At 36.0% G+C, this 13,433-nt stretch overlaps 1 protein-coding gene across 1 annotated transcript; it reads left to right on the top strand.

Annotated features, from left to right (window-relative positions):
* Positions 1-2,252: 2,252 nt before the first annotated feature.
* LOC101848532 lies at positions 2,253-11,777 on the top strand. Its single transcript, XM_005100777.3, has 13 exons — positions 2,253-2,429; positions 2,962-3,106; positions 4,084-4,537; positions 5,405-5,531; positions 5,997-6,176; positions 6,645-6,710; positions 7,469-7,523; positions 7,871-7,990; positions 8,547-8,626; positions 9,684-9,864; positions 10,256-10,359; positions 10,753-10,859; positions 11,456-11,777. The coding sequence occupies exons 2-13, from the start codon at positions 2,972-2,974 to the stop codon at positions 11,524-11,526; spliced, it is 1,680 nt and encodes a 559-aa protein (XP_005100834.1). The 5' UTR covers positions 2,253-2,429; positions 2,962-2,971; the 3' UTR covers positions 11,527-11,777.
* The last annotated feature ends 1,656 nt before the right edge of the window (positions 11,778-13,433 follow it).

The raw sequence follows: 13,433 nt of genomic DNA, 5'->3' as shown, positions 1-13,433 counted from the left end.
TCTCTCTCTCTCTCTTATTTAACTTTTCCCATTCTCCTTCGTCCCTTCTCAAAGGCCCACCCCAATCCCCTCTTCCTTGCTTGCATTCCCCCACCCCGCCCACCCCAACAACGTGGCCCAACCCGATAAGATTCTATAAAAAGAAACACCGCAGTTCGTGATTAAGACCCAAGGAGATTAAAAGTAGTTCTAAACTCCTTGTTAAGACCACAGTCGGCGGCCATATTTGCTCCCCACCTCGGCGTGCTGCTCGTGGTGCCGCGAAGAGAGAGAGGAGTGAGGAGGCTCCGTTAGTTCAGAAATTACAACTTCCAAATCCAATACGTGGAAGTCTTATTGCCAGTAGTTCTAGCAGTCGTGTAAAAAAGGGGGATCTGGTGAGTAGTTATTAATAATTATTTATTAGTTAAACTTATTATGTTTCAAGTACACGTAGTTATTAATTAATAAATGAGCATTAGATTGTTCATGCTGTTCTGCAATAATTATTATAATTAGTGGCTGTGTGTTGTTTTGCCATGGATGTGAACGTGGGTGTGCATGTGTGCAAGATTATTTTCTTTTTGTTGAAGGGAGAGCGAGAGAGAGAGAGGGAGAGAGAGAAAGAAAGGGAGAGAGAGAGAGAGAGAGAGAGAGAGAGAGAGAGAGAGAGAGAGAGAGAGAGAAGGATCCCTATATTATGTTAGTGCTCGTATTTTTCTATAATTGTGAAGAGCACTGGGGACTTTCTTGGTGTTGCAAGTGAAACTGATGATGATGTTGATGATGATAATCTTGACAATATTTACGATCTTTGATTCTCGTAATATTTACAACTTCTTTGATAAGCATCGAAGACGTTAGCTATAACAGTTTCAAATACAACCAGTCGTACAAGTTAATAAACAAAGTTCTAACTGCATGATCATACAAAGGTAGAAAGTACAGACTTCAAAGGGAGGGGATTTATAATTAAGTGGTCTTGAATTAATTAATTCACCTTTCATTTAAGGGTTCCGGGTTCGAATCCGAATAGCGACGAAAAATTGTATTGTCTAAAATTTTAACTCCTTTCGCATAGCTTTTTTGCTCTCACCAATGTTCTGTCGTCTGCTTTCGTGCTTAAACTGCTCCCACCCCTCACCTCCATTATGTCCTCCTCTGGGCTCCCAAGCTGACTCTTTAAATTCTGCAGCCTTTCCACTGTCTGCTGTCTTTCACCTACACCCCTAATCTACGGGTAGGTAAGATCTAGATCTACATCTAGCCTTCTTGGAGAGCGGCGAAAAATCTCGGAGGTCCCGAGTGCAAGTTGCGCACGTTAGAGATCCCTTTGTGGTCTAAAATCGAGTAGAGTCTAGGCTTCGGCCGCCACGAAGTCAAAATTCAAAATTTCCTACCAAATGAAAATGTTTAATGTGTCCCACGCGCTCGTATGACGTTATGCCGTTGCGAGCGCCGTAAAACACTGACTTAGGCTACCAAAAAATAAAAAATAAATAAATAAAATCACCCCTTATATTCTGTTTAGCCTAAATCGGACATAAATTAACGTGGTGTCTAAACCCGAGCAAAGATCGTTTGTACAATCTTTGACCCGACCCAATGATAGTACATAACAAGATGGGCCACTTCTCTCTTTGAGCCACAGAATTCTGTGCTTTGAGCCAATTAAAAAAGTGTCCTCAAAATTTGGTGGCGCCCTCTTCACAAAAGCGCACTCTTTGCCAACAGAGTTACCCTACTTGAGTTTTTAAAAATCAAAGTGAAACTAGCATGTTTTGGGATAAATTTCGGAAGAACGCTTTTTTTTAATGGTTACGCTGACAAAAAACCTTTTCCGGAGGAAAGGATGATGGTTTTCTTCGATTAATTTGACTTTAGAATGAAAGGCGAGAGGTCATTAAAATTTTAAAAAACCTAAAACTACGCACTGAACGTACCCGAACTGCTGATGAACAGCAGTCGATCTGCGCACGCAAGGAGGTGCTATTCCTATTCTTCTTCTGGAAAAACGAAAGAGAGCTTCAAAACAGACTGCAGCGCCATCTGAAGCAAAGAGCATACTTCCTGCGGACACTTTTTTGGCTGAGTGAACCATCTTGTTATGTACTATCATTGCCCGACCAAAGACTGTCGTATTTGGTATCGAATCTACAGCTGTGGTGAATTTAAAGTCTTGCGGGTCCTGGTCTATTTTCGATCATATTTTTGCTTCGCGGATTCATTTGAACTTCGCGGATCACCTGCACTCCGCGGAAAGCCCCTGCTCTGTTGTGACAAAAGCAGCTAATATTAGATTCTGTGCTAAATAACTAATGTAATGCTTTCGCGTGAGAAATACGCGTTGGGACTTGCTTCTGGTTATAAAGGTCGGTGAGGAGCAGGGTTGGCACAGTTGAAGCAAGCTCCCAACTTGAACCACATCGGATAAAACAAGACAACTACATGTAATTATTAAATTATCTTTCATCATTATTATAAGCAATACCTAGATCTACTTTTATTAATACCTATTAATAAAGGAGGCAATATTATAATGGGACAATTTCAGTTCCTCGTCTGCTTCATTCCTGATTCTGTAATCAACCATATTTGATATTTATTGCCCATTAAATTATTTGCAGTAGGCCTAGGATAATCCCAGATGAAGATCATGTTGGGATTTCCAGTCTTCAGCACCCTCCCCCACCCCCCCCCCACCCCCTCCTCCAGGTTTAAAGTTAGACCTATTTAATTCATAATGCTGACCTGATCAACACTTTTGTTCAGGGATCCTTTTGATTTTTATGAATTTGATTATGTTGCTCTGCATTTTTATGGCCCTCTAGATTCTATAAAAAATTTCCTTCTCACATTCATCTAGGAAACTCTGTATGTTTCTATAAATTAAAAAACAAAAATAAATGATTAATTAATTAAGGCTCTTTCTTTCATGTAATGTATGTGAAGAATATGTGTTTGACTATCTTTTTCCTTTAGAAAAGTCAGTATGGCTGCCCAGATAGTGTCTAAGAAGAAATGTGAGTACTGGGACAAATGCTACAGGAAGAACAAGAAACACAGAGAGGAGTTTTTGCATCCAGAGGCCGATGAGAAAACGGAGACGAAGGCAGAAGCAAAGCCAGTGAGTTTTGACCAAATAAGCTACTAAATGATGTACTTTTGTTCTTGTTTGGGTACTATATATATGATGCAAGATTCTATATTGATCTATATATGATGCAAGATAACTATCGTGTAAATTTTTAACAAGTGGTCATCTTAGAAGTGCCTACACGTGGTTCTCTTGGATAGTATGTCGTCATAATAGAAAAACCAAAGGGGAAATCAGTTAGTACTGTGCTCGTTTGTACAGGTGATTTATGTCTCGGACAGGTGGTCATTAGAGCAGGTTTCTACTGTAGGACCTACATATATCTTGGCAACATATTTTGTATACATGGTTGCATAAAAAAAAATTATGTGCCATAGCTTGCAATGGAATGGAATTTCAGGGGTTGGGGAATGGGGGTTGAATCGAATTCTCTTATAATTGCTGTACATGTACCTTCGATCTCAAAATCACACAAGTTTTATAATCTAAAAGTCTACGTATGGCTTTTGTATTCAACCAACATACTTTTTGGTATCTAAATTTGCTGACTTGCTGACTGTTGCACATCGTAATTCTAATACCATATATATTATTATTATCTTATGGTCACACTTGATTTTTGTAACACAGTATATCTGTTTTCGTTTGTTTTGTTGTTTTTTTGTTGCTGTTTTGTTGATTTTGTGATTTTTGGGTTTCTTTGTTTTCTTTGGTTTTGTTTTGTTTGGGTTTTTTGTAAATGTCTGTACAAGAAAAAGAGTTTGGAATTGATACTGATGATTCGACTTGTTTCATATCATATCTATTGTTTTAATTTAAAAAAGCTGTTATGTGTAACTCAGAACAGCACAACTTTTTTTTCTTTTCAGACATGCACTCAATTATGTGGGGTTTTTGTTCTTTTTTTCTGTATACAAAAATAATTATAACAGAAATTTGGCTTCATATCTTAGTCTGGCTTCTTATATATCACTAATATATTTATTGATCACTTTTTGTTCCCTTAGAACCGTCTGACTCATGACATCAGTGTAGATGAAAATGAAGCCATGCCATCCTGGAGAGCTGGTGCAAAAAGAAAACAGAATGATAATGACGAAGGAGCAACGCCATCACCAGCTGGTGTCAAGAGCAAACAAAATGATGATATCAGTGAAGCTTCTCCTTCCCCTAAAAAAGTGGTCAAGTTTGATGATAGTGATGAAGAAAAAATCACCGTAGACTACAGCAAGGCAAAAACCAAGGGCACAAACAAGGCTGCTGCAGGGGGCAATGATGTTACGGGTGATGCAAAAAAAGATGATGACAGTGCTGCCAGTTCTTCAAAGACAATAGCTGCGCCAGAGGTCATCAAGTACAAGGCTAAGAAAGAAAAGTGCAAATATGGAGACAAATGTTATCAAACTGGTGCAGCTCACAGGGCAGAGTTTGCGCATTCTGGTGATGATGGTCCTGATGAGGGTGAGGCTCTTTACTTAATTGGGTTTTTTTTTTCATATATCGCAAACTCCGGGTTACAAAATTCTATGGGATACTTTGGCTGTTTTGAGTTATTAAGACCGTGAAATGAACAACCAAAAGCTCTGTACGCGCTAGTAAAATCGTGAAATTATTTTCAGTTGTTATCAAAATATTAAAAGAACTGCATGAGAAAAAACCTTGACATGATGTGAAACTCAAAATTTTTTATGCCAAATTTCTGAAAACTAGATACTTAGTTGATAGAACTGTATTCTGAGGAAGTGATTCATCTCTCACAACTTCCCTGCCAATAGTGATATAGTGTATCCTTGTCTGAGTGCAACTGAAAGAGCAACAAATTTCATGTCAGATGGAAACCTTTATGAATATGATTTCTTTTCTTGTGATTGCTAGTATTGTTTGCAGTCAGGTATTCATTTGTGTTTGTTTTTCATTGAACTTAGGAATCAGTATTTATTGTAATGTTCCTGTTCTTCAAAGTGTTGAATTATGGTGATTTCTTGACCTTCACTTAGTTTGAACTATAAAATATCATTGAAAAGATAAACACTTACCCTACATAAATTTAATAAGCTTTCTGTCTAAGTTTATCTTAAATGTAATTTCTTTCCCTGTCATTGGCCTAAAGAGATAATTTAAAGAATAATACATTTTATGCACTGAAGAAGAGACAATCAGATGCTTAAATATTGGACTGATTAAATTTGAATTCTACTTTTTCTGTTTATGTGCAGGGACAATTTGAAGTGTTTGTAACTGTTGTGGGGTAAAATGATCCTCATCGAAAGATGAAATAAGTAGCCTATATATATATATATGAAGTAACGCCATGTTTTGTTCATGCAGAATCTATTGAGAACAAAAAGACTCGAGGGCAAACAAAAGAATCTGTAAACCCACTAGAGGATGGGGGTGTGGTGGAATTTGACTCTGGATACAAATTGAAAAGAGATGGGGAGGTGTACTCTTGCTCGTAAGTTTGCATGGATATATATTATATTAGTTTTGTGAGAGAGAGCTAGAGAGAGAGAGAGAGATAGCTAGAGAGAGAGAAAGAGAGAGAGAGAGAGAGAGAAAGAGAGAGAGAGAGAAAATGTGTGTGTCTGTGTGTGTATTTTGTGCTTATGTGAATTCATGTAATATGCTGTCATGAACCCAAACACAGAAAGCTTTTAGTGTCAAACTGTGAACAATCGAATGAAAATTGTGTTAACGTATGTGCATATTTTGTGTTTAGGTACATTTATATCGTTATAAATTCTTTCTCTGGAGATATCAGCTCGATTAACAGTAGTTCTGTGTAAGTGCAACTTAGTCATTACTTTGAGCTGCGAATTAACCTGTTCAGTCAGAATTGCAATCATAATGAGGATGTTTCCTGTTAAAGAAAATTAACGCAAAATGGAAATCATAATTTTCATTAATGTATTTTGAACAGTTGCAAAGGTTTCTTGGTGCAACGGGCTCCTCTGAATGAGAGAACATGCAAGCATCTGAAGGAATATCTCGGTGGGGACTTTGAGAAAAAAAGAGTTGAGCAGAACACAAAACCCAAGAAGACCCACATCAGCTCACATATCAACGTTAGTGTGTTGCTGGCTCACAAATACGAGGACAAGTGAGTAGCTTTATTTATATGTATATTCAGTTTTCCTAAGCATGTCTGAGTTTAGTTTTCTCTGTGTGTGTGTGTGTGTGTGTGTGTGTGTGTGTGTGTGTGTGTGTGTGTGTGTGTGTGTGTGTGTGTGAGAGAGAGAGAGTGTGTGTGTGTGTGTGTGTGTGTGTGAATGTGTGTGTGTGTGTGAATGTGTGTGTGTGTGTGTCTGTGTGTGTTTGTGTGTGTGTCTGTGTGTGTTTGTGTGTGTGTGTGCATTCACTAAGGTCTGAAACAAGGGCGAATGTGGAAAGCCCCATCATATTTTTTTCTTTTGTTGTTGTGCCTCTTTAGTCTTAGTAAGAGTATTCTTTTTCCTATGCTACGACATAAATTTTGTGTGTGTGTATTTTTTGGCATAGTCAATTAATTATAGTTGAATTTGTTTCTTGTTGATTGGTTGTCATGAATTTGGTTTTTTGACTGTTTCAGAACAAATCCTGTTGGCTGGTGGATCAGTGAGAAATTGGATGGTGTACGGGCATTTTGGAATGGAAGGTTAGCACTGAGATTTATTTTTAGTTTTCTTACTGTCTCAATGAATGTTGGTTATACCATGGAAAAATGGGGTTGGAGGAAATAGAGAGAGAGAGAGGAAGTGAGAAGAGAAAGAGGGAGGGGTAGGGAGGGGCTGTGGTGTGGAGGGAGTGAAAGGATCACTTTTGGAACTATGTTCTTTGTATTGCTGAAGAGAGCATATTGAGCACTTTTATAGTGAAAATACACTATAAATTATGTAATTTTAAATTATTATTCTTTGCAGCATTTGATGATTAGGAATTTGGTTCTTATACCATATTTTTGGCTTTTTGTTGTATTGAAAGTTCATTACTATTTACATTATATGTATTCTTCAAGTTCCTGGTGTCTGTGGTTTACAAAGGTTGGTTGCCTGCCTTTAATACGACTTAAATTGTGTCGAGGATTTTGAAAAGAAAAGAAATATTCTTCAATTTTAATATAATTCTAAGAGATTTAAAATGTGACAAATCTTCTCCACCTTAGTGCAGAGAACTTTGCTTAAGATGATGTCAAAAGGTCACTGAAATACAACTTTTTAAAATACCGGTATCTTTTAAAATATCATAATGTGGTCTGGAGATTCAAAAAATGCATCATCATACATTTAAACGTAAAAATCATTTTATGGGAGTTCATATTAAGCCAAGCCCATTATGTATTATAAATGAGTACATAGTATTACTTTTCCAAAACGTTTGACTCAGCAGTTGATTATTCTTTGTTATTTTTAACAGGTGTTTTTACTCCAGGCTTGGGAATGCTTTCTATGCCCCAGAATGGTTTACTAAGGTAAGTACATCTAGAGGCAAAAATATATATTGTCATGTAGGCATTTGTCCTTGATGACAGTGTACTTGTCAAAGGGAGCTTGACTTTTGTTATGAACTTTTTAGTTATGGCACCGTAGCAATGGGAGATATTTTCTGCTTTTGAAGTGCAATTAGACCTAATTTTAAGTTATTTGCGCTTCTTGATGACTTTTAAGTTATCCAGATTTGAAACTTTACAGGGGATTTTTTATTTTCATTCTCTGACTGTTAAGCGTCGAGGGTTAAGCATGATGGGTTAGGTGAAAAAAATTACAACTTTCAGAAAGAGTAGAAAAACTGTATAGTTTTGAAAATGATTCATTTCAGGACTTGCCTACAGATATGACTTTGGACGGGGAACTCTTTGGAGGGCGAGGCCAATTCCAGTCTACTGTCAGCATTGTGAAGACTGCTGAAAGCCCGAAATGGAAGGATATAAAATACCATGTAAGTATTTATGAAAGAGTCATATACAAATGTGTTTTTATGAATTGTTTAAAAACTTATCTGAGCACTGTTTTTTCTCTTCTTAAATTGACTGTTGGTAATTATAGAGTTGCACATTTCATTGCATTTTTTCATATTGTCAAGGCTTAGGCAAGGGCTATTAAATCAGCTAATAATGACTGATATGAGAACTTTTGAATCTAATGTGTTGTGTGGGTTACTCCACTGGCCTATTCAGATGTTCTGTTAATGCTGCAGAACTGAATAATGAAAAGAAAATCGACAAATGATTTGTTGTTAATCTTTTTGGTGTACTCATGCACATATCATTTCATCTTACATGTTCGAAAAAATGTTTGTTTTACTGATTTAAAAATTTATAAAAATTTCTGCTTTACTTAAGTTTCAAGGTATAATTTTAATTTGGAGTTGTTGCAATGTATGTAAAATAGTAGCACTGGCATCGTTAGTGCAATCGTAGGTTCATCATTGCATGTCAATTTATCTATAAATAGAGATGAAAACTGAGTTCTGTCTGTTTGTTTAATTGCAACAGGTGTTTGACTCTCCTGACATGGGCAAGGAAACCTTTGAAAACAGAATGAACGCGATCAAGGAGTATTTTGAGGAGAAACAGTAAGTTAGTTTTAGCTATTTTTCTATCTGAATTTGATTGCTGGAATATTAAAGAATCTTTGGAAAGGGAGGTCTAAAAGTAATCTCCACTTTGTGTGTGGTGAAATTTCTAAAATCCATATCCCTTGACTATATATAGCGATGATATACACATATTAGTCAGACATCAAAGAATAAATTCAACTAATTATTTATTATTATAAGCACATGGTAACAACCATGGTAAATAAGCAAACATCTGCCATAGGATAGTTTCATCAAATTTCGAAAGCTATCTTCTCTCTTAGTTTTTTTATGTTGGCTTTCATTTTTAGCAAGTACAAACTACAACACATATGCAATGAAGAAATAACGCCAGATTTTTAATATTATGGTTGTGAAAATAAGTATGGACTCCGAAAATATGTACATGGATAAATAGCAAAAAAATCTCAAAATTCCCAACAAAAACACTGATTGTAATTTTGTTTTCTCATTATGTTAAAAAAGGGCTCTATTTCAGTACAAGTCACCTATGAATGTACATTGTGTAAAATAATGAAACTATTCAGATGAAAAATACAGGAGAAGATGTAATTTAAAGTCGGAAAAAAATAATATTTGAAAGAAATGAAGAAAATATTTTAAAACTTGACCCAAAATTGCAAATTATTTTTTAAAAACCCATTTTTAAATGACTTCGAAACATAATTGATTGAAGCAAACGCTCAAAACTTTCATGGAAATGGAGAGAGAGAGTGATGTAGGTTTAAAAAAAGGAGGGGGAAAATGTATGGTCAAACTGGGTGAAAATGGGGAAGGGAAAATCTCACCCGCAGATGGCCTTAAAATATGTGGTGCATTTTTGTTAAGTTTGAACACATTCATTTTAAGAAGATATAAAAAATATATAGTTTTTAAATGGCGTACTTCAAAGCTGAGAAATCAGATATCACTGCTCTATTTCAAGCATTTGGAAAATTTTAACAGTTAAAGAATAATCTCCCTTCTTTAGTTCACATTTTTTTCAAAATACACAATGTGCCTTTTAAACATCATTTTTTTTTTTTTTTTTCAGACCAGAGTATGCCGTATTTGTAGAGCAAGTGAAATGCAAGAGCAAAGATCAGTTAGAGGGGAAGCTGACAAGAGTCCTTAACTTGGGTGGTGAGGGACTTATGATCAGACAGCCCAAGTCTGTGTACGAGAGAACAAGATCGAAGACATTGTTGAAAATAAAGAAGTTCTATGATGCTGAGGTATGTTTAGATTGTCTTCCTGATTCAGGGTGGGCTTTTATAGGGTTCTACAATTTGTCTTAACCTTTTTCCTCTTTTTGACTCGTTAGAAAATGTTTTGTTTCACTTTCAACTGTTGTTAAATGCTTTCTATTCTTTGTGAATATTTTTGGTTTCTCTCCTTTGTTTTTGCTTTCATTGAGTTTGATCAGTGCTTTCCAAATGTTCATCTTTTCTCTTTTTTTATGTCATACAATGTGGGCTATATAGGCCTATATTTTATCACCTTTTTGCTTTATTTTAGAAGAGATGATATTATTTAAAGTTAATGGAGAAATCAGGATTTTTTAAACTTGTTAAACTAATTAGACATATAATTAGTAATATGTATCTTCTTATAAATATGTTACAGGCTATTGTGATTGGTCATGAGAAAGGGAAGGGAGTCAACCAACATCGATGTGGAGCTTTGCGGTGTCGTATGGCATGTGGGAAAGAGTTCTCCGTTGGCTCTGGGTAAGGATTTCATGACACCTTGTCTTGATAGTGAACTCAATGGTTAATAAATAGGGGCCTACATTTTTTGCCCTAATTGAAAGTAAATGGTATTTGTTGTCACAGTGAGTGACAAAAAGGAAGAACTCAAATGGCAAAATTAATTTTAGTAATGTTAACAGTTTCTTAAGACACCGTAAAAGAATGTGTTGTGACCTTTTAGAATCTTGCAGTTTTCAGATTTGCATGTCATAAGTAGATTGAATCAAATTGTAATTCCATATCATTTGGTATTTAACAGTGCAGAAGATGAGATTTTTTTGTATTTAAGACAACAATGTTTGATGAACCTTAACCTTTGGTTTTAAAATTATAAGCATTTTAAATAATTCTCGAATTTATATTTTCATGCAGCCTCACGGACAAGGACCGTAATCGTCCACCCAAGATTGGCACAATCATCACGTACAAATTTCAGGAGCTCAGTAAAAGTGGCTCCCCGAGGTTCCCTACTTATGTTGGTAAGACAGTGATTTAATCTATTGAACTTGTAACCTAAATTAATCAAAAACTTATTTGCAAGGCTCAGAGCCTGAGCTTTTTTATTAGTTTTAAAATATCTGTTCTAAAACTAAGAGGATTTCCAGTTCAAGCAGTTACACTTTATTCTGTACCTGAGTGCTGAATGCACATAGATAACTTTTCTGCTAAAGTTTATATGATGTCATCATGTGCAACTGCCAAAGCAGAATAGTTATGTCATATCTATAAAATATAGTTTGTTGGGGTTTTTTTTACTCTCATATTATTACTATATATTGTTACACTTTTGTGGAGTTTAAGCAGATTAGTATGAGCACCTGAGAGTCTAAACATACCAGTTCACCCATGTCTAATCTAACAGAAACATTTTTGACATCTTGACATTAAGTGTTTACAGCACTAAACTTATAATTATTATTACTGTTAAATGTCAGGCTGTTGGATGTTCTGTAAAGTATCTGTTCTAAATATCTTTGACTGAATAGCCTTGTTGTTGGGAATGAAGGAATGACGATGGTTACAGGTCCAAGATATTCTGGTTGTTTTTCTGACTATATATCCTTCTGTTTCTCAGGTATCCGCATTGACATGACAGAACCCAAAGACGCTGAAATCAGACCTGTGCTTGATGAGGATGAGGCGTAGATTCAAGATAATTTGCTGTATTAAAAAATGTTATAAGTCAAGAAAATTGAGATAATTCCAGATCTCAAGGAAGTATGGATTTTTATGCCATACCTTATAAAAACTGTGAGATCAAAGTGAGAGCAGTAGCGATGCCTTGTTTAGAACATTTGTGATAATTTAAGAGATTTTTTTTCTCTCTGTCCCTCTTTTCTTACTCTTTGCAATGAAGGACAATGTGGAAATAAGGACTGACCTCTATTGGCAGCTTTTAATGGATGTTGTTTTAGATGATTTATATTCTGTGATTATGTTGCTCTGTATTTTGTAAGTTTGTTTTATTGAAATGTGGCACGACGAGGTGAAATCAGGCTCTCGTCAATTTTGGGGCGTACGGAGTTGATTGTATCATCTTAAGGCCTGTCCATTTTTCTCGTTTTGGGTGAAAATAATGTCCATCTATGTTGAATAGAAGTCAAGATATGTGTGATTGAAGGAGGATAGGGTAAGGTGGTTTCAGAGGAAAAATTAGCGAGAAAATGGCCGCCAAGGCTGAGTTATTTCTTTAGCTTGAGAGTCTGTGGATTTCACCACGCTGCCTCACAAATGTGCTATTGTTTTTTTGGGTTTTTTTGCTTCTCCTTCAGGAAATTAGTTGGGATGATTTCATCAATCAATCTTGAAGTATGAGTGATATTGTGATCTGAGAGAAGGAGAATGACTGTGACTGGTGATTTCCTTTCATTAAGAACTTTGATATCAAAACAATTTTACAATTTTCTACTTCATTCCTCTTCTTTTGGTATTCAAATAGTTCCTTGTGTTTTACATTTTTAGCACCATTTTAGAATTTTTGCTTTTGAACACTGAAAGATTTTAATTTGTAAAATTTTGGTGTAGATTGCCAAAGCTAGTATTGATACATCAATAACAATGCAATACAACTTAAACGCAAACTTTTACCATATATATATATCTATTGTGCGATTGCATGTTTAATTTAAACTTTAGTATAATGTATACAAAATGAAAGTATCTATTTATTTTCAATATCATTGTATGTACAATAGTCTCCGCCTAAACGCACAGTGCTCGGGAGGGCTCCTTAGCGTGTGTTTATATGGAGCGTGCATTTACATGAACCTTTGCAAACAGTTCAGCCCCCCCACCCCCCTCCCCCCCCCATTCATCGACCAGCCAGAGACCTAGACCTATGTGTCTGAGGAAAGTTGGGTCAGAAAATGCTGTCCATCGCTCTCTTTGTTCGGCGTGAGGGGCAGTCTCACCAAATATCCGGTATCTAGGCTTTTCTTATGCAAGCTGCGCAGCTTGTAGTGGAAATTCCCCTTTGTCAAGTTTTACCTGTCGGCGGGTTTTGCGGATTGGAGCGTGCGTTTAGAGGGAGTGACTGTGCGTTTGTACGTCTAACTTATATAGTAAAAAAACCTGTCAGATGACAAAAGTGTGCGTTTGAGCGGAGCGTGCTTTTGTATGGCATGCGTTTAGGCGGAGACTACTGTACACTGAAAGCAGATGAATTATCAAGGGTGTAAAGCCTACTTTTTTGTAGGAACTTGCGCTTTGTAACTGCAGTCTATTATTATTATATAATTATACACTCTCCTCTCTTGAAAATAGATGCAATACTGGATTTATCTTAATTATGTGGAAACATGTGTCCACAACTGGTCTGTAATTCAAACCAAAACCTGTGAGACTTTGTGCCTTTGTGTGGAGTGCCATCTGCAGAGATACCTTTTTTAAATCTCAGCTTCAAAAGACATGAATTTTGTTTTCATAATATTTATACACTATTTTTGTTGCGTGGTCATGCAACATTGTTTGTGATTTTATATTAGTGTGCAATTTTAGATGTATTTTGTATTACTTATCAATCTGCTTCATGTGATATGTATATATTGTATAGA

This window comes from Aplysia californica, unplaced genomic scaffold (assembly GCF_000002075.1).
Source record: "Aplysia californica isolate F4 #8 unplaced genomic scaffold, AplCal3.0 scaffold00260, whole genome shotgun sequence".
In the NCBI taxonomy this organism is placed as follows: domain Eukaryota; kingdom Metazoa; phylum Mollusca; class Gastropoda; order Aplysiida; family Aplysiidae; genus Aplysia; species Aplysia californica.
Note: the sequence above shows the minus strand (reverse complement) of the source record. Positions and strands in the feature narration are given on the sequence as shown.

Coding starts and splice junctions, on each gene's coding strand:
- LOC101848532 (XM_005100777.3), top strand. CDS start 2,972: ATGGCTGCCCAGATAGTGTCTAAGAAGAAATGTGAGTACTGGGACAAA. Junction 4,538..5,404: donor TGATGATGGTCCTGATGAGG/GTGAGGCTCTTT, acceptor TTGTTCATGCAG/AATCTATTGAGAACAAAAAG. Junction 6,177..6,644: donor GCTCACAAATACGAGGACAA/GTGAGTAGCTTT, acceptor TGACTGTTTCAG/AACAAATCCTGTTGGCTGGT.